The 21,159-nt window shown below is 47.5% G+C and overlaps 1 protein-coding gene across 1 annotated transcript; it reads left to right on the top strand.

Moving 5' to 3' along the window:
* The first annotated feature begins 1,781 nt into the window (after positions 1-1,781).
* slc25a17 (solute carrier family 25 member 17) lies at positions 1,782-17,989 on the top strand. The gene is made up of 9 exons (XM_068019462.1): positions 1,782-1,958; positions 5,149-5,209; positions 6,311-6,377; positions 7,325-7,476; positions 9,032-9,148; positions 10,772-10,917; positions 11,692-11,787; positions 13,892-13,974; positions 17,602-17,989. The coding sequence occupies exons 1-9, from the start codon at positions 1,866-1,868 to the stop codon at positions 17,747-17,749; spliced, it is 963 nt and encodes a 320-aa protein (XP_067875563.1). The 5' UTR covers positions 1,782-1,865; the 3' UTR covers positions 17,750-17,989.
* Positions 17,990-21,159: the final 3,170 nt, after the last annotated feature.

The raw sequence follows: 21,159 nt of genomic DNA, 5'->3' as shown, positions 1-21,159 counted from the left end.
CACTGTTTGTATTTTTTGACTTAGTGCTGTTTGAAACTGTTCGGTAATGTATTTTTTACAGATTTTTATGAATAAAGTATATTTTGGAAATAAAAATAAACGGCAAGATAGTTCAGGTCCAGTCTAGGTACATTCTAATGAGGGTGAAAGTTAGGGCAAACAAATCCAGAACTCCCTGGATGACAAAAGAGATAGAGAAGAATAATAAGAGATGTATATAACTGATATCAGGTGGATAATACAGTTAAGAACCAGGCTGGGGAAACCATATACAGATTGGATGACTGGTTTAACAAACACCCTCTGTCAGCAAATGTAGTCCTGACGTCCTAGTACCACCTTAACCCACCCTCCTTATCCCATTCTGATCTCCACCTTTGTTCTTACATACTTACAATAAAACTCAAGCTTCGGAATGAAGGAATTCTGGACGGAAAAAGACCCAGGTCCATCAAATTCACCTTTTACCATCCGGGGAGTGGGATGTTACAACAAATAATGGAGTTGTTGATTAGCCTTGGCAATGAATCTCTATCAGTTAGTCCACAACAGAACCAGACATGAAATGAGGAAACCCTGGTGATGGAGAGCTTTAAGAACTATAGATTCAAAGTCACCTGTTTCTGATGAGAATGTTACACTTAACCACACACGTGTTAAGTACAATCGTGTATCTCACTTTTCTCTGGGCAACGTCTAAGTGTTGACTTCAATGACTTCAGACCTTAACAAGCATCCACACGTATGTGTAATCAGGTAGTGCTGGGGATGCCTCTGGGGGGGGGGGGACTATTTTGAATGCACACTCTTGTTAGAGCACAGTGGTATATTCGGGTAGATGAAGTTAAAAAACTGATCAGCCATGATCTAAATGTGTAAATGCCATTTTCTGTTTGAATTTTCCTCTTTTTTTCTGTGCATCTTTTAGGGTCTTTTTATTTTCTTTCATTGCCTGATCTTAGAATCATAGATTGATAGGGTGCAACAGGAGGCCATTCGACCCATCGTACCTGTGCTGGCCCTTTGAACGAGCTGTCCAATTAGTCACACTTTCCCTGATTTTTCCCATTGCCCTGGACATCATCCACCACTTGCCATCTCTTTGCAGTTTTATATATATAAAACTGCTGGCAATTCAATCCACTCACCCCTCTCTATAAGAAGGAAACCACATTCCTGACATTTCTGCCCGTGGCTCTCTCCTCCCCTCTGTTCAGCCTTTTTATCTTGCAGTTCTGAGCAGGGGTTGATATCCTAAACATTCGCCTACCCTTTCTCTTTATGGATGTTAACTGTCCTGCTGTTTATTTCTGAACCATTCAACCCAGGTTCAACTCCTGGTCTGTGCTGATATTGTCTTGGCCACGATTGCTGGGAAGGGAAATGAAGGGGTTAATCAGCCAGAATTTCAACCCCTCACCATTTACAATTGCCCAGGGTCCTTGTGTTGGTGATGCTCAGGACCCTGGCGTTGGGGGGCCCTCAGGACCCATTCACCAGCTGCCCTGAAACATTGACTCTGTTTCTCTCTCCACAGATGCTGCAGACTTGCTGACTATTTCCAGCATTTGCTGTTTTTATTCCAAAATAAATCTCACTTTTCACCCCTCAGCACTGATTGACACAGATCCAACCAATCACAGGCTCCGGAAGCAAAACTCGACCAATCACCTCCTGTCAGAGGCGGGTCTTTGTGCCCATCGAATCAGAAGCGACGGTGCATGTTGCAATCTGAGACTACAGCCAATCAGGAGGCGCTGAAACTAATAGTATCCATTTGCCAGCCGGGCTTGCGGTGACATTTCTTTTGCTATTTTCCGGGTGGAGCGGCTGCAATCTGAATCCCTGCTCAGCCAGGGCACTTGATGTTTGGGGGGAAAATGAAGGGGAACCCGGGGCTATCGGTGGGCCATGTCTTTTCTTACGAGAGCCTGGTGCATGCTGTGGCCGGGGCTGCGGTAAGTCTGCTGGGTACCTAGTGAAGGAAACAATCAGTGCCCCTATTAACCTGCACTGTTTTACTTCAGGTCTCCAGGCTGCCAGTTCTGTTATGCTCCTAGTGGTTGGAGTAATATTTTTCTGAAAGTAAGAGAGGGGGGAAATATCTTCTGTTTTGGGGAAAAGGAAAAGTTTTAATAATTTAACATCCACTTAAGATGCAGGGAAGCAGATTTTCCTGCATTCTGAGTTGGTTTATCCCAGTGTTATTGCTGAATTAGCCTCAGGACCTCCCCTCCCATCCCCAGAGTCAAGGAGAGGCGAAACAGATTAGACAGGATTAGGCTCAACTGGACTCCACAGGAACAGAAGGAGGCCATTCAGCCCCTTGAACCTGTTCTGCCACTCCATTAGATCATGGCTGATCTGTATATTAATTCCATCTCCCTGTCTTGGTTCCAATGACTCAGTGAGTGGAGCTCTCGCCTCCGAGTCAAAAGGTTCAAGTCCCACTCCAGGACATGAGCACATCATCCAGGCTGACACTCCAGTGCAGTACAGAGGGAGGGCTGCACTGTTGGAGGTGCTGTATTTTGGACACGCTATTTCACCTGCTCTCTCAGGTGGAAGTAAAGATCCCATGGCACCGTTTCAAAGGCAAGCAGAGGGGGTTGCCTCTGTATTTTTATCCCTCAATCAACATCATAAAAACAGATGATCTGGTCATTGTCGCATTGCTGTTTGTGGGAGCTTTCTGTGCACAAAATGGCTGCTGTGTTTTCTGCATTACAATAGTGTACATTTAAAAAGTACTTTATGGCTGTGAAGTGCTTTGGGACATGCTGAGGTCGTGAAAGGCGCTATATAAATGCAAGTCTTTTTAAATTTAATCCTTAATACCCTTGCCTAACAAAAATCTATCAAACTCATCACACACACAGAATGGCCACAATTGACTCACCAGAGTTTTTGGTTGCCAGGAAACAAGGGGACATTCAAGGATTGGGAGCAGTACAGGGAAAGAACCAAATGGCCAATTGCAAGTGTCCAGGGTCTGCGTTGTAAGGAAAAAGTGACGATACCTGGGTCTTTCAGCCTAAAAGAAAACATCTGAGGCATCATCATATAGCGGTAGTTATAGAAAAGATAAATCCAGAATATTACGTTAAATTAAATAGCATAGTACAATGAATGCAAGTTTATATTAGTAAAACATAAATATTTAAGAAAGGCTCCACACAAAGAATGATCAAAACATGGTGTGCGTTCTCAGAAGAGCAAATGCCTTTCATTACTATAGCAACTTTCATGGGTTTGGGGTCCCTGTCAAGTTTCTCTACGTTAAAACAGTGAACTGTGTCACCATTGTGGGCTAGTGAGGCGTTCATGTTCCATCCAGCAAGGTTCCCCAAACAGGACGGCAGTTAATCTATTCTTTGTGATGTTAATGGAAGAGTAAATATGGGAGAACATCACAAGGTCTATTAACATCCCCCTCAACAGGATTTAACCCTGTTTAACATCTTGTACAACACGACAGTGCAGCTCTCCCTCAGTACTGCACAGACCTGTCAGCCTAGATTAAATGCTGAAGACCTGGAGTGGGGGTTTGGCTCAGAGATGAGTGTTACCACAGAGCCAAGTTGACACTTAGTCATAGAAGGGAAAACCTGGGAATCATTTGAGAAAGAATTCGATGCTGCAGTGAGGGGGGAGTGGGGGAGGGGGGGGTCTTTAAGGTCATTCTGGATGGATGAAATCAGATTGGCCAAATGGCCTTCCTTACCTGTAATTACCTTGTGATCCTGTGACAAGAAGCTACATCTGTCTTATAGTTCCCTCTCTTTCCGGTAATGATAGACTTGTATTTGTATATCATCTTTCATAACCTCAGGATGTCGCAAAGCTTTCCATCCAATGTTGTAACTTAGGAAACATGGAAGCCAATTTGTGCACATCAAGCTCCCACAAACAGCAATGCTTTTAGCTATTGGCTAGGAGATGAATATTGGCCAGGATGCTGGGGAGAACGCCCCTGTTCCTCTCCAAAATAATGCCGTGGGATCTTTTTAAAACAAAACCTGAGAGGGCGGGCAGGGGTCTCGCGTTAACATCCCGCCTGAAAGATGACACCTCTGACGCTGCAGCACTCCCTCAGTACTGCACCGGGAGTGTCAGCCTGGAGTGGGACTTGAACTAAAATCAAATCGGTGTTCCTAACGTAAATGGACTGTTTTATTCTCCACACGGCAACAGCATAATCCATACAGGCACTAGTGTGGGACTGAGTTATTTGTGTAAGCAGAACAGGGTACATTGCAGTGAACATGGGGACTAGTTGCTTCATGTTTGTCCCTCCCGTCCCAAAGTCAGCCTCTAAGTATTTGCCCCCCTCCTACAGGATCTGAGTGTTTTGGCACTTGAGTATGCACCTCCACACACACACACACACAAAAGAACCTTCACTCCCAGTTACCACAACAATAACTTGTATATAGCGCCTTTAATGTAATAAAAAGTCCCGAGGTGCTTTACAGGAGCATTATAAAGCAAAATATGACACTGAGCCACAAAGGTCAGATGACCAAAAGTTTGGTCCAAGAGGTAAGTTTTAGGGAGTGTTTGAAAGGAGGAAAGGGAGGTTGAGAGGTGTAGGGAGGGTATTCCAGAGCTTGGGGCCTAGACAACTGATGGCACGGCCATTAATGATGGAGTAATTACAATCCGGGATGCACAAGAGGCCAGAACTGGAGGAGCGTGGACATCTCTGAGAGTTGTAGGGTGGGAGGAGATTAGAGACAGGGAGGAGCGAGGCCGTGGAGGGATTTGAAAACAAGGTTGAGAATTTTAAAATCAAGACATTGCTTGACCAGGAGCCAATGTAGGTCAGCGAGCACACGGGTGATAGGGGAACGGGACTTGGTGTGTGTTAATGTAGGTCAGCGAGCACGGGGCTGATAGGGGAATGAGACTTGGTGTGTGTTAATGTAGGTCAGCGAGCACACGGGTGATAGGGGAACGGGACTTGGTGTGTGTTAATGTAGGTCAGCGAGCACGGGGCTGATAGGGGAATGAGACTTGGTGTGTGTTAATGTAGGTCAGCGAGCACAGGGGTGATAGGGGAACGGGACTTGGTGCAAATTAAGACACAGGCAACAGAGGTTTGGTGACCTCAAGTTTACAGAGTTACTGCTCTCTTTTTTGCTTTAGGGAAGTGTGACAGCGATGACCATACTCTACCCACTGGACACTGCCCGCTTGAGACTTCAAGGTAAGATTCTGTTCAGGACTGGCACTGTAAATGGCTTCCCCGACCCTCGCACTCCACCCCCCCCCCCCCATCTCCCTCACCCGTCTCCTTGTGGGACTTAGCGATACTGAGGTCCGCTGAGCAGCAAAGGGCCCCAACTTTGATCCCTAGCCCGTGCCAAGTCGTGTGCCTTCAGCCTGGGCACTGCAGTTAAAATAGGAACTGGCCTCCGTTTCCCTCCTTGGACTAGACAGAGGAAGGATCGGCCGGAATTCCTGCTGATTCCCATTCGCCCAACTCTAGTGGAGAGCGGAGGTGATTCCACATTGGGTGAAGAGAGCCGTCAGGATCGACTGCGATGCCCTACCTGGTCGAGCAGTCTCACTTTCCAGGTTCACCCATGAGGAATAGAAATGAAAAGTAGAAAAATTATGTGAAACTTGAATTACATCTTGGTCGGACCACACTGGGAGTACTGCGCACAGTTCTGGTCTTCATATTATTAACATGTATAAAGGCACTGGCGAAGGTGCAGAAAAGGATTTACACGAATGACACCAGAACCGAGAGATAACAACTATCGAAACGAACAAATAGGCTGGGGCTCTTTTCGCGAGAAAAGAGATTAGAGGTGACCTGTTGGAGATCTTAAAATTATGAAAGGGTCAACAGAAAGGCAATATCTCCACTTGTGGGCAAAGAGCAAAACTAAGGGCCATAAATATGATAGTCACTAATAAATCCAGTAGGGAATTCAGAAGCGGTTAGAATGTGGAACTCGCTACCACACGGAGTGGTTGAGGTGAATGGCGTAGATACATTTAAGGGGAAGTTGGATAAATACATGAGGGAGAAAGGAATCGAAGGAGATGCTGATAGGGTGAGATGAAGAGGGATGGGAGGAGGCTCATGTGAAGTATAAAGACCAGCATGGATCAGATGGGCCGAATGGCCTGTTTAAGTTCTTCAAATGGCCAGCTGAGAGAGGTGGGGGTGGGGGCTAGCACCCACTCTGCCCACCCCCATTCCCCTTCCCCTCCCCCTGCTGAGGGCAGGCGGGTTGAGGAAGAGGATTTACCGAGAGAGTTTTCCACAGCTGATGCGCTCTTTCTCTTATTTCAGTGGATGAGAAGATAAAGTCGAGGTCGACCCCTATCATCCTGGCAAAGATCATCAAAGAGGAGGGACTGTGAGTACAATCAGGGATATGATTTGCATGTATTTGCATAATAAAGTGGCTTCCTTTCTCCTCAAGATTGAAGAGCCACGAACCAACTGAGAGCTCAGCAGCTCCCCCGATGGTTGGGTTGGTAAATGCAGTGCCTGTGAGTCCGTCACTGAATCACACCGACCAGGAAGGTCCCGTGGTTTATGGAGCATTAGCTGACACCTCCTGTGGGGCTTTGCAATTTCTCTCTGAATCGGCGAGGGTTTCTATGCTGGGAGGTGTGCTAGCCTGGGTCAAAGACTGAAAGATTTGTGTTTATATAGCGCCTTTCATAATTTCCGGGACATCCCAAAGCTTTTTACAGCCAATGACGTACCTTTGAAATGTAGTTATGTAGGAAATGCAGCAGCCAATTTGCACACAGCAAGATCCCACAAAAAAGCAATGTGATAACGACCAAGATAATCTATTTAGTGATCTTGGTGAAGGGGTCAATATTGGCCAGGACCCCAAGGATAACTACCCTGCTGTTTGAATGGTGCCATGGAATCTTTTTGCATCCACCCGAGAGGGCAGACGGAGTCTCAGTTCAGTGTCTCGTCCGAAAGACGGCACCTCCGGCAGTGCGGCACTCCCTCGGTGCCGCACTGGGGAGTGTCAGCCTAGATTTTGTGCTCGGGTCTTTGGAGTGGGACTTGAACCCCCCACCACCCCCGACCTTCTGACTCAGGGACCTGAGCCACGGCTGGCGTTAGAGGAAGGTAGAGCTGGACTCTGCTGTGATGTATGCCACAGTTGAATAGCCCAGCATGAGAGAAGGGGAGAAAAGCTGGGGATGTGTCGGGGTGTGGGGGGGGGGGGGGGGGTGTAGGCGGTGGGGGAGCTGCTGCTTTCCTCTTTCATGGCCTAAGTTGGCCATGTAAATAATAGTGTTGTGGATGTGACCTGGACCTCCTCTCCTGTTCTAGATCGGCGGTGTATCGAAGCTGGTTTTCCGTCATCTCCAGCCTCTGCTGCTCAAACTTTGTCTATTTCTACACTTTCAACACGTTAAAGAACTTCTGGGTCAAAGGTCAACCCTCCACCAACAGCAAGGACCTCGTGATGGGCTTTATCTCTGGTAAGGAGTTGCTCACATTTGCTGCCTGCACGCAGTCCCAACAGCTTTCCCCGTTCCACAAACCAGAGGAAGAAAATCTCCCCCCGTCTCCCCATTGGCTCTTCTGTTGCCCAAATATCTCAAATCTCTGTCCTCTGCTTCCCGAACCTCCCGCCAGTGGAAACCGCTTCTCCCTAAACCCCTCATAATTTTGAACACGTCTAGAAGATCTCCCCTTCGCCCTCTCTGCTCGGAGGAGAACAATCCCAGATTCTCCGCACAACCGGAGCCCCTCATCCCTGGTACCATTCTAGTAAATCTTCTCTGCATCCTCTCCGAGGGAATCACAGGGACAGGAGGAGGCCATTCAGCCCCTCGAGCCGGTTCCGCCATTAAATTAGATCCTAACTGACCTGTATCTGAGCTTCATCTAACTGCCTCGGTCGGTAGCCCCTCAGTGCCCTTACGGGACAAAAATCTATCAAATTCAGTTTTGAAATTTACGATTGACCCTCAGTCTCGAGAGCTTTTTGGGGGAGAGTTCTAGATTTCCACTCCCCGTTGTGTGATAGAGTGCTTCCTGATGTTGCCCCTGAACAGCCTGGCTCCAATTTTAAGGTTTGCCCCCCTCGTTCTGCACACTCCCACCAGTGAAAATAAGCTGGAGAGAAACTAATCCTTTAATCGTCTTAAACATCCCAATTAGATGACTCTTTAATCCTCTATGTTTGCAGGAATACAAGCAAACTCCCCTCCTAATTTAACCCCGGTTAACTTGCTCCTCGCTGCACAGATGTTGTGGACCTGCCGAGTGTTTCTGGCATTTTCGGTCGGTGTGTCAGATTTGCAGCATCTGCAGTATTTTGTTTCTTTTCTCTTTTATAAGATATGAGAGGACGCTGCGGCAGTGCCAGAGGAGGCCGCTCACGTCAGGCCTCCCCTCACCGCATTGAACCCCTGTGACAGGGGAGTAAGCTCAGGGACTGCTCAGCACTGACGGCCGCTTAACCTGATGTGGAGCCCCCCATGTGAGGCAGCTCTGTCGCGAGAGAAGGGGGGAAATGACCGGGAGCGAGGCAGGGACCATCTCGTATGCAGTGCTGACATCGTCCCCTCTTTCCTCTTGTTTTTTTTTTACCCATTTGATCCATTCCCTAGATTTTCAAATCAGCATCCGCAAGTCCGGGAGGGAATTGTGGAAAGTTGTCTGGTTTCTTTATTTTTTATTCTATTTATTTCTATGCGCTCAGTAGCAAATTCATGAAACAACTTTCACATTATGAAGGCACTGTTTGTTGCGGGGTTAGCGTGGGGGATGCATTCTGGATGATCCCCAGGAGTGCTTGCAGGGGGTCCCCGGGAGTGCGTTGGTGTTTACAGGAGGTCCCCGGGAGTGCGTTGGTGTTTACAGGGGGTCCCCGGGAGTGCGTTGGTGTTTACAGGGGGTCCCCGGGAGTGTGTCAATGTTTACAGGGGACCCCCTGATTTATTTTCTGAGACCTGTTGTAGGCCCATTGCCTCAGTGAGTTACCAGTGCTCACTGAAGCTGTTTAATGGACTTTGCCTTGTGTTGTAGGTGTCGTCAATGTACTTGTGACGACTCCACTGTGGGTGGTGAACACCAGACTCAAACTGCAGGGGGCGATACTGGGCAATGACGACATTCAACAAACCGACTACAAGGGCATTCTGGGTAAGCACTCATTCATGATTTCAAAATATTTACTTTTAACAAGATTTCCTTACAGGGGCCTGTCTGTTCGTTTCTCTTTGTAAATTTAGCAATCTCTCCATTTTCGTTCAGTAGAGTCATTCCCTTTGCCTTGAATGGTCAGGTGCTGGGGCGTTGACTCCTGGGCCCCTGCAGCTCCGTACCTGCCCACTAGCGGGCGCCTGTGAGCAGCCTGGGAGTGATCAGTCCCTGGTCCAGTTGGTTAGAATATTCAGCTTCATTATCCTGTCTTTGGTGTTAATTGCTCTGTAGCAACATCAAACGGATCTCAAACTGACTCAGAGCGTCACGTCCCTATTATAGAGTCATTATGGCACTGAAGGAGGTCATTCGGCCCATCTAGCACATGCTGGCTCTCTCGAGCAATCCAATCATCTGTCCGGGGAACTCTCTAAATGTCAGTCCTTTTAACCAATGTTCGCCTTTCCATGTCAAGACCCACTCCAGAAACGTGAGCTCTTAATCCAGGCTGGCATTCCCAGTGCAGTACCGAGGGAGTGCTGCACTGTTGGAGGTGCCATCTTTCTGATGAGATGTTAAACTGAAGCTGCCATCTGCCCTCTTGGGTGGACGGAAACGATCCCATGGCGCTTTTTTTGAAGAAGAGCGGGGGAGTTCTGCCCAGTGTCTTGGTCTATATTTATCCCTCAATCAACATCACAAAAACAAATGATCTGATCGATATCTCTTCGCTGTTTGTGGGATCTTGCTGTGCGCAAATTGGCTGCTGTGTTTCCTACATTACAACAGTGGCTACACTTCAAAAGTGCTTCATTGGCTGTCAAGCGCTTTGGGCCATTATAAGGTCAAGAAAGGCGCTATATAAATGCAAGTCATTTTTTTTTTTCTTTTCTAGCAGACTCTTGAGCAGCATTCCCATTTTGTCTGAGAGAGCTGGTGATAGAGGACGGGCTGCCGCAGACTGACTGCGAGCGGAGGAGGTCTTGGGCTGGTGCTTGGGGTGGGGTTCCCCTCTCGGAACGTGGGGCGAGGTGTGGTGTGCTCCTGGGGAATACTTACCACCTTCCTCCACAATCTAAGGCTTCTGAAGCCCGCTCTGCTTTGCTAGGTTTCCCATGCCTCCCTCCCCCTCTGCGATGTGACCATTTATACTGTGATCACATACCTCTTAACCCATCTTTTGTTTCGTCTCCCATTGCTATCTCCTTTTGACTTGCACCATCATCCCTTTTGTCATTTAAATTCTCCTGCCTTCCACCTTTTGCAGACCTTCCCTTTTGTTACTTTCTCCCCCTCTCCCTGCCTCTGTACTTTCTAATTTTTCCCAGTTCTGATGCAAGCTCATCGGCCTGATGCATTTACTCTCCCCAGACGCTGCCTAACCCGCTGAGTGTTTCCAGCGTTTCCAGCGTTTTCTGCTTGTAGCTTATTTCTCTGTGGCTGGTGCGTTCAGTTTCTTGGTCAACCTCCAATGCTGGGTGACGTCTTGGCTGGGCCTGTGCTGCTGGATGATCCCAGCTGAACGCCCCCTTTCTCTTTCGGATGTTACTGCGCGTCCAGTGCTGTCAATTGCTGTCTCCAGCTCCTTTGTCTCTAAAGCGGTTCCCCTTCGCTCTGTTCCAGATGCCATCACTCAGATAGTGAGGAAAGAGGGTGTTCTCGCTCTGTGGAGCAGCACCTTCCCTTCGTTGCTCCTGGTCTTCAATCCAGCCATTCAGTTCATGTTCTACGAGGGGTTAAAACGACAGCTGATGAGGGGACGGACTGAGGTAAGGGCTCCAGGGCCTATATGTCCAGCACTGGTCAGGGCAGGAGGAGAATTAGATGGGGGCGGATTCAGGTCATGGAGGCACTGAGTCCAGCGAGTTCTTGGATAGAGTTCACTTCCTGTGTTGAGTGATTAATTCTGCTCCGATTGGGCTCACCGCCCCCAAGGAATGGGGGATTCTGCTCCTGATTAATATCCAGAGTGGAATCGGAGAGATTGGGATTGGACTCTGCTCTGATGCCCCCTGCAGTTTAATGCACTCGATCACCCGTGAGAAATGGCCACTCGACCACAACTCCTTGGGGGAGGCACCCAGTGCCTGTGGAACTGCACCCCAGCGAGCGGTGGTATTTGTAGGGATTCCAGAAGAAAATTGTCAAAACTGATGAAGAAACATTGGGGTCATTGTCCCGGATTTGGGCCTAGTTCGTATTGTGGACGTAAACAGGCCAAAATAGAATGGTTCAAAGGGGCTCGGTCCAGAGGCTGGAGCTGGAACACCGCGTTTGTGCTAGGCCCCGGGAAAACCCTGGGGTTGGGTTGAACTGAGAGAGTCCTGGGGATGGGGTTGGGCATGGAGCAGAGTTTTGAGGGTTCGAGTTGGGTCAGGATGATGGTGTGGGGGCTGGGCCCAGTGCCTCGGTCTGAGGCCTGGGTCTGGCATTGGGTTTGGGCCCAGAGTCAGGGTGTGAGGCCTGCGGATGGGCTTAGGCCCGGTTTGCGATACAGGGGTGACCGTATTTCAGGATGTTTCTCCTCCCGTCTGTTTTACCAGCTTCGCTCAGTTGAGGTCTTCATTATCGGAGCCATCGCCAAGGCAGTCGCCACCACAGTAACCTACCCCCTACAGACGGTACAGTCCTTACTGCGGGTAAGTTGGAGAACGTTCCCCAATTGTCAATGCCTGATTTCCTTGACCCAATAGTTTCCCTGATGCTGTTGAAACTCAAATTCTGAGAACGTTCCAGAAGCATCAACTGCTAATGGCGCACATCTCAACCACATGATGTAACGCCACTACCGCAAGAATCCCGGTCACATGATCTGCTCCTTGCTGAGAGTCAAAGCTGGCCTGCTCCCAAAGTCAAACCCGAGCATTCCATGGTTTCTAGGCCTCCATAACCCAGGTACAAGGGATTGGCCAGTAATGGCTACAGAGCCCGAGAAAAGCCCTCAATGTAGGTGCACTCTTACCTCTGAGTCAAAGTTATGGCTTCAGGTCCCACTCCAGAGACCTGAGCACAAAATCAAGGCCTAAACCCCCCAGTCCGGTCCTGAGGGAGTGCTACACTGCCGTCTGTCAGATGAGACACTAAACCGAGGCCCCATCTGCCCTCTCGGCTAGACATAAAAGATTCCATGGCTCTACTCGGAAAAACGATTAGGGGAGTTACATAGAACATAGAACAGTACAGGCCCTTTGGCCCACTATGTTGTGCCAAATCTTTAACCTACTCTAAGATCAAACTACCTACCTACCCTTCATTCTACTATCATCCATGTACCTATCCAAGAGTCGCTTAAATGTCCCTAATGTATCTGCTTCTACTACCACCGCTGGCAGTGCATTCCACGCACCCACCACTCTCTGTGTAAAGAACCTACCTCTGACATCTCCCCGAAACCTTCCTCCAATCACCTTAAAATTATGCTCCCAGGTGATAGCCCTTTCCACCCTGGGAAAACGTCTCTGGCTATCAACTCTATCTATGCCTCTCATCATCTTGTACCCCTCTATCAAGTCACCTCTCATCCTTCTTCGCTCCAATGAGAAAAGCCCTAGCTCCCTCAACCTTTCTTCATAAGACATGCCCTCCAGTCCAGGCAGCATCCTGGTAAATCTCCTCTGCACCCTCTCTAAAGCTTCCACATCCTTCCTATAATGAGGCGACCAGAACTGAACACAATATTCCAAGTGTGGTCGAACCAGGGCCTTATAGAGCTGCAGCATAACCTCGTGGCTCTTAAACTCAATCCCCCTGTTAATGAAAGCCAACACACCATACGCCTTCTTAACAACCCTATCAACTTGGGTGGCAACTTTGAGGGATCTATGGACGTGGACCCCAAGATCCCTCTGTTCCTCCACACTACCAAGAATCCTGTCTTTAAGCCTGTATTCTGCATTCAAATTCGACCTTCCAAAATGAATCACTTCACACTTTTCCAGGTTGAACTCCATCTGCCACTTCTCAGCCCAGCTCTGCATCCTGTCAATGTCCCGTTGCAACCTACAACAGCCTTCCACACTATCCACAACTCCAGCAACCTTCGTGTCATCGGCAAACTTGCTAACCCAGCCTTCCACTTCCTCATCCAAGTCATTTATAAAAATCACAAAGAGCAGAGGTCCCAGAACAGATCCTTGTGGAACACCACTGGTCACCGAGCTCCATGCTGAATACTTTCCAGCTACTACCACCCTCTGTCTTCTATGGGCCAGCCAATTCTGTATCCAGACAGCCAACTTTCCCTGTATCCCATGCCTCCTTACTTTCTGAATGAGCCTACCATGGGGAACCTTATCAAACGCCTTGCTAAAATCCATATACACCACATCCACTGCTCTTCCTTCATCAATGTGTTTTGTCACTGGTTTCCTGGCCAATATTTATCCTTCAGCCATCTCTTTATGGGATCTTGCTGTTCTCATAATTGGCTGCCATGTTTCCCTGCGTTACACCAGTGAAGGTTCCGGGTGCAGCAGGGGAGGTTGTAAAAACGGCCAGGGTAAGGTGCTGCTGACCCAATGATACAGATCTCCTCCGGTAGGTGTCGGGCGAGGACAGGATTTGGCTTGGTTGTGATGCCCCCTACAGTTCAATAGTCCTCCGCTTGCCGTCGAGGATTATCGCTGAAAAGCGACGACAGTAATGAGGCGTCAGAGGGCGATGGCCCTACCCCAGCAGCAGTGGGGAGATGGGAGAGGCCTTGCTCTAACACACTGGTAAATCCGGTTTGTCCTCTTTCCCCAGTTTGGCCAGCAGAGGAAGGGCTCGGAGAACAGGATTCTGGGAAGTCTCCGAAGTGTCATCTACCTCTTGCGTCAGAGAGTGAAGTGAGTTGCGGCCTTCCTGAACAGGCTGTTGTCTTTTATAATGTGGGTCACTGAGTGACGTATATCATTGAAATGCCATGAACAGGTACAGAAAATAATCTGGAGGACTAGAATACAAGGAGGAGAAGTCATACTTCATCTGTACAAAGTCCTGGTTAGACCACAGCTGGGGTTACTGTGAGCTGTGTTACAGCACACCTTAGGAAGGATATATTGATCTTGAAGGGAGTGCAGTGTAGATCGATTAGAATGATACCTGGACTCCAAGGGTTAAATTACGAGGGGTGATTACACAAACTAGAGTTGTATTCCCTGCAATTTGGATGGTTCAAGTGTGATTTCATAGAAGTTTCCAAGATATTAAGGGGATGGAGAGAAACTATTTCCGCTGGTTGGGGGAGTCTAGGACTAGGGGGCACAGTTTTAAAAGTTAGAGCCAGCCCTTTAAGGAGTGAACTTAAGAAAAGGGTGATATAGGTTTGGAACTGTCTTCCACAAATGGCAGTCGATGCGAGATCAATTGTTCATTTTAAATCTGAGATGGATTTTTGTTAACCAAAGGCGGCAGTTAGGTCACAGATTAGCCGTGATCTCGTTGAATGGCAGAACAGGCTCGTGGGGCTGAAGGGCCTCCTCCTGTTCCTCTGACTGAACTGACGAAGTGAAGGCGGGGACCAGGTTTAATTCCCACTCTACACAGAGTTCTCCGATCTCTAGTGTAACTGATGTTAGGGAGGGGAGCACTGGAGCACGGAGGAAAGGGAGCAGGATTACATTGGGCTGTGATGCCTCCCCGTGCAGGGCCCTGAAGGAGGTGCGGATGGCTATGGGACTAGCACACTTGTAGGTCTCTGGGGACATGGGTTCGAACCCCACCACGGCAGATGGTGAAATTTGAATTCAATTAATAAATCTGGAATTAAAAAGCTAGTCTAATGGTGACCATGAAACCATTGACGATTGTTGTAAAAACTCATCTACTTCAGTCATGTCCTTCAGGGAAGGAAATCTGCTGTCCTTACCTGGTCTGGCCTACATGTGACTCCAGACCCACAGCAATGTGGTTGACTCTTAACTGCCCTCTGAAATGGTGTAGCAAGCCACTCAGTCCAAGGGCAGTTAGGGATAGGAAATAAATTCTGGTCTAGCCAACGATGCTCACATCCCATGAACGAAGTTCAAAAAGCCAGCGGCTGTGAGAGGTTTGCCAGGGGAGGGAGGGAGGGAAGGAGATGATAAAGGGAGAGTGAGCTAGGTATGTGGCGAGTCTGCAAAGTGTTCATTAACATCAGAATGATACCGCACTGAAGGAGGCCATTTAGCCCATCGAGCCTGTGCTGGCTCCTTGAAAGAGCTAGTCAATTAGTCCCACTGCCCTGCTCTTTCCCCATAGCCCTGCAAATTTTTTCAATATTTATCCAATTTCCCTTTTGAAAGTTGTTATTGAATCTGCTTCCATCGTCCTTTCAGGCAGCACATTCTAGATCGTAATAACTCTATATGTTGTTACTACCCGGTGAGAAAGGGTTCTAGGGTTCCTTCTCAGCCTTTACCTGGTCTTACCATAACAGGGTTTCATTTTAAACACGCACTGTTTTTAGTTCCCCCTTGGTGAATCCTTGTTCACCGCTTTCCAATTATAAGGCACAAACCAGCACAAACAAGCTTTCTTAGGTTTAAAGAAGAGAAGTGAAATTTATTACATTTAAACTTAAACTCTAATTTGGTTAACACCTACGAGTACACGACGAGCCCCACACTGGCATGCATACGCGATACATGCAAATAGAGACAGAAAAGAGCAGAAGAAAGATAAAGTGGAAATGTTTGAGGCAATATCTGAAGAGTTGTTGTTACGGTTCTTTGAGCTCGCTGTAGAGCCCTTGATTGTAGGTAGATCTTGCTTTTCATTGGGGCCCAGTATTCTTCTTAAACCTTGTTCGCTGTAAGAGACTTTTCTCTCTTGGGGTTCATGTGTCTTCAGTGGATTCAGAGGCTTGTGAGAAAGAGATGGGAGCAGACCGGAGAGAGATCTTCTCAGTTCAGGAGCAAACAGACTTTCTGCGTTCAAACTCTCTGTGGTCAGTTCAAAAGAAAACCCTGGAACAGCCAGTTAGTCATATGACCAGCTGGTCTAACCAGTCCTGGCCCTTGTGGATTGTATCCTCCTTAGCAGGTCCTGGAAAGCGCTTCCTCGCCTTCGATGTCTGTTAGTATGTAAATGTTTTTTTCAGCCACGGCTGATCCGTTTGACAAGTCATTTACTCACTCCAACAACAGTTAAAAATCAATGTTCGTGACAAGATTGATGTACCTCATTCTTGGCAGGTGGGGGCCTAACATGACAATGTAAATAAAAAAGCCAGTTTTGCCACTTATCTTGTCTATTTGTCCTCCTGCCATTGGAAATGATTTCTCATTATTTACTCCATCGAAATCCTTCAATTATAAATCTCTTCTTAACCTTCTGTGCTCTACGAAGAACAATCCCAGTCTCTCCACATACTGAAGTCCCTCATTCCTGATACCATTCTAGTAAATAAAAACAGAAAATGCTGGAAACACTCAGCAGATCAGTCAGCATCTGTGGAGTGAGAAACAGAGTTGATGTTTCAGGGCGATGGCCTTTCATCAGAACAATTCTGAAATGTTAACTCTGTGTCTCTCCACAGATGCTGCCCGACCGACTGAGCCTTTCCAGCATTTTCTATTTTTATTTCAAATTTCCAGTGTCTGCAGTATTTTGTTTTTACCATTCCAGTAAATCTCCTCTGCACCCTCTCCAAGGCCTTGACGTTCTTCCTAAAGTGCGGTCCGGAACTGAACACAAAACTCCAGCTGAGGTCTAACCAGTGTTTTATAAAGGTTTAGCATAACCTCCTTGCTTTTGTACTCTATACCTCTCCTTACAAAGTCAGTGATCTGGTCTGCCTTCTCAACTAGCCCTGCCAAGTTCAAGGATTTGTCTCTCTCTTCCTGCATCCCCTTTAAAATTACACCATTCCGTTTATATTGCCTCTCCTCATTCTTGCGACCAAAATGAATCCCTTTACATGTCTCTGCGTTAAATTTCATCCCTAGAACCAAAGAAAAGTTACGGCACAGAAGGAGGCCATTCAGCCCATCGTGTCTGCCCATTTCACCAGCCTCCTAAAGTGGGCGACTACCCTCCTCACTGTTTACTCTGCTGCCAAGTTTTACATCATGTGCAAACTTTGGAATTACGAATTTATAATATTTATCGTACTTGTGATGCCTTTTAAACCAGGTGGAGTGGCCTAGTGCGGGCGTGTTGGTGGATTAAGGGGAGGACGGGATGACAATTCCACGGTTTCGGAATGTGGTTTGGGCACTGGGGGAAGAAAGTTGTCTCGGACACTGAAGGGTTGGGATGAATTTGGCCTGTTGAGCTAACATCCTGACCGTGTAATGCAACAGCTGGTGAGTCAGTGTGTGACCGAGAAAGGGTGGTTTAATATTGAGTGTGAAGAAACCATTGTCCTATTTTTCTCTTTTTAGAAGCTCTGGCATGTTTGGTTTGGTTTTGTAGATCTAGCATTTAAAGTTTCTGTTTTCATCTTGCTGTGATAAAATTGTCTTTTTTTTTTAATTCATTATTCCAAACAGGAGACAGGGTTTCCTGGGCCTGTACAAGGGGTTGGAAGCCAAGCTCCTCCAGACGGTGCTCACCTCTGCCCTGATGTTCCTCATCTACGAGAAGATTGCAGGCTTCATTTTCCGAGTCATGGGAGTGATCCCTCACGTGGGAAGATAAACAAATGAAGGAACGACCTCAGGATCATTGTCTGCTTCAGACTCGACTCTGGGCCCATTTCCCCCACACACCCTCCCCACCCCCCTCTGGCAGTCCAGAGAACAGACATAATTGCACTTTAGGGGGACACTGAAGAGGCTGTGAAGATTACGTTCTCAGTGTCAACACACTTTAGTTAAGAAGCAGTCTCCAGTGGGATTAGAAAATGTTCATAGTTATTAAAATGAACTTTATCAATGATGTGGCTTTCCCCAAGCTGGTTCATTGAGGTTGTGTATGAGTTCATTTATCAGTTATATAGAATTACATTGAATTTACAGCTCTGAAACAGGCCATTCAGTCCCACTGCTCCATGTCAGTGTTTATACCCAACATGAGCCTCCTCCTCCCACCCTCTTCATCGAACCCCATCAACAGAGGACAAATCCAGTCTGGCCGGTTACCACCCCCCATCAGTCGACTCTCCTTCATCAGCAAAATGACGGAACCTCATCGATGCTCAGTTTGGGTTCCAGGACAAAAGAACTGAATTCCAGAGGCAAGGTGAAAGTGACTGCCCTTGACATAAAGGCAGTGTTTGACCGGGTATGACATCAAGGAGCTCTAGAAAAACTGGGGGAAATTTCTCCACTGGTTGGAGTCATAAGGACGACCATTCTGGTTGTTGGAGGCCAATCATCTCGGTCCCAGGACATCACTGCAGGAGTTCCTCGGTAGTATCCTAGGCCCAACCATCTTCAGTTGCTTCATCAATGACCTTCCCTCCATCATAAGGTCAGAAGTGGGGATGTTTACTGATGATTGTACAGTGTTCAGCACCATTCTCGATTCCTCACATACTGAAGCATCCCATGTCCATATGCAGTAAGACCTGGACAACATCCAGGCTTGGGCTGATGAGCAAGTAACATTCGTGCCACACAAGTGCCAGGCAATGGCCATCTCCAACAAGAGAGAATCTAACCATCTCCCCTTGACATTCAATGGCATTACCATCGCTGAATCCCCCACTATCAACATCCTAGGGGTTACCATGGACCAGAAACTGAACTGCAGTAGCCACATAAATACTGTGGCTACAAGAGCAGGTCAGAGGCTGGGAATTCTGTGGCGAGTAACTCACCTCCTGACTCCCCAAAGCCTGTCCACCATCTACAAACACAAGTCAGGAGTGTGATGGAATACTCTCCACTTGCCTGGATGGGTGCAGCTCCAACAACACTCAAGAAGCTCAACGCCATCCAGGATAAAGCAGCCCACTTGATTGGCACCTCATCCAGCACCCTCAACATTCCCTCCCTCCACCACCGACGCACAGTGGCAGCAATGTGTACCATCTACAAGATGCACTGCAGCAACGCACCAAGGCTCCTTCAACAGCCCCTTCGAAACCGGTGACCTCTACCAACTAGAAGGACAAGGGCAGCAGATGCATGGGAACACCACCACCTGCAAGTTCCCCTCCAAGCCACACATCATCCTGACTTGGAACTCTATCGCCATTTTTTCACTGCGGCTGGGTCAAAATCCTGGAACTCCCTCCCAAACATTTCACAGACAGCAGCAGTTTAGGAAGGCAGCTCACCACCACCTTCTCAGCGATGCTCACATCCCATGCGTGAATAAAAAAAAATCCTTTCATCCTCGTGTGCTGATTAACTGTCCCTGAAATGCAGTTAACTGCCTCCCTCATATATGTGGAAAATAGCTCCCTGACTTTCCACATCAATCTATATGGTTATAAAAATCTTAGCTCTCTAGCCCCTTCCTCTCTGCACAACCTGACTATCTTTGTCACAATGCTGTCTGCTTTTTCTGTTCTAACATCCCATGACTGTATTTATGATGGGAACTACCTATGTAAACTTGTCATGTTGCAATTACACCTTCCTGCCAACAGTGGCACTGTGGCACCTAAGAAACGTCCAACCTGCTCTACTTTCCAACGTGACATCTATTTTGCTATTTTAACCATAAATGATTTAAAAATTGAAGTGTTCTCGAAGGACGGAATGTATGACTTTTAAGACATTTTCTTGCCCAGCTCCAGTTAACCCCTGCGTCCATTTCTAACCCCACTTCCCCTGATGACCACATTGGGTTTTCAGTCCGTGGGTGTAACACCACTGGAAATAGTTTGGTATAAATGATTGGCAGAAGCTGCACGCGAATCATGTGCTGTTATCTTAGCCATCATTTGGTCTGTTCTTTTTTTCTACACTGCTAGCTGATTTGTCCAACCCACTTGACAAGCCTTATTGCATATTCAGTGCGCTATCTGGGGCATCTGCACTCGAAAGGGAGCAGCGGTCAAAGATAGGACTGCAGTGTATCCTGGTGTCGGTTGTGGCTCAGTTGGTAGCACTCTTGCCTCTGAGTCAGAAGGTAATAAGTTCAAATCCTATGCCAGAAACATCAGCTGATACTGCAACGGAGTGCTGCACTGCTGGAGGTGCTGTCTCAGATGAGATATTAAATTGATTTGCTCTCGGGTGAATATAAAAGAACTTTGGGGTCTGTTCGGAGAAGAGCGTGGAGTTATCCCTGGTGTCCTGGCCAATACTTACCCTTCAATAAGCCTCAAATTATCTGGCTGTTACCAAGTTGTTAGTGGGAGCTTGCTGTGTACAAATTGGCTCTTGCCTTGTCTCTATTACAACAGTGACGACACTTCAGAAGTGTTTCAGTGGTTGTGAAGCACCTTAGAACAGCCTCAGGCTGTGAAAGGTGCTTTATAAATGCAAGTTCTTGATTTTCCCCACCCTGCTGTGCCCAGCCCCCAATGTGTTTGGGGGGGGGGGGGGGGGGGAAAGGACATTGAGCTGTTCTTGGAGAATTCAACTCTCCCTAAGCCTCAAGTACTGCTCACAGCCATTGACTGTGTCAGTGAAAAGACAGAGGTGTCCCACCCCCAACACAGTGTGAAACCTGAAATAAAAACAAGAAATGCTGGAACCACTCAGCAGGTCTGTGAAAAGAGAAGCAGAGTTAACGTTTCGGATCAGTGACCCTTCATACCTGAGAGCGTTAACAACCAAAAGAGACAAGCTTCCAATTTTAATTGCTGTTTGGTGGAAGGATTCTGGGACACGCTGCTCCAGAGCCAATGGGAAGAGCAACTATTCTGAGTTTGCTCACAAATTCTGGGACCAATACAACATCACATGTCGGGCAGTGAAAATCTAACACTCCTAGTTATAACCTTTAATCCACGTGAGAATGTGTTTCTGCTGGAAACCGACACCACTGTGTTGGTTAATGAGTTGGAGGTAGGGTAAGTCGCACAGCAACCAGAGTCTATTTTACAGCAGTCTGATTACTCAGAGAACAAACACTAGTTAAAATGAGTCTTTATGAACTGCAGCAAAAAGGGAACTCCTGACCGAAATTATAGCAAAGGCTCCCAATAA

Source organism: Heterodontus francisci, chromosome 41 (genome assembly GCF_036365525.1).
Source record: "Heterodontus francisci isolate sHetFra1 chromosome 41, sHetFra1.hap1, whole genome shotgun sequence".
Taxonomy (NCBI): Eukaryota; Metazoa; Chordata; class Chondrichthyes; order Heterodontiformes; family Heterodontidae; genus Heterodontus; species Heterodontus francisci.
The sequence above is the reverse complement of the archived record's forward strand: the minus strand, read 5'-3'. Positions and strand labels throughout refer to the sequence as shown.

Coding starts and splice junctions, on each gene's coding strand:
- slc25a17 (XM_068019462.1), top strand. CDS start 1,866: ATGTTTGGGGGGAAAATGAAGGGGAACCCGGGGCTATCGGTGGGCCAT. Junction 5,210..6,310: donor TGCCCGCTTGAGACTTCAAG/GTAAGATTCTGT, acceptor CTCTTATTTCAG/TGGATGAGAAGATAAAGTCG. Junction 10,918..11,691: donor TGATGAGGGGACGGACTGAG/GTAAGGGCTCCA, acceptor CTGTTTTACCAG/CTTCGCTCAGTTGAGGTCTT.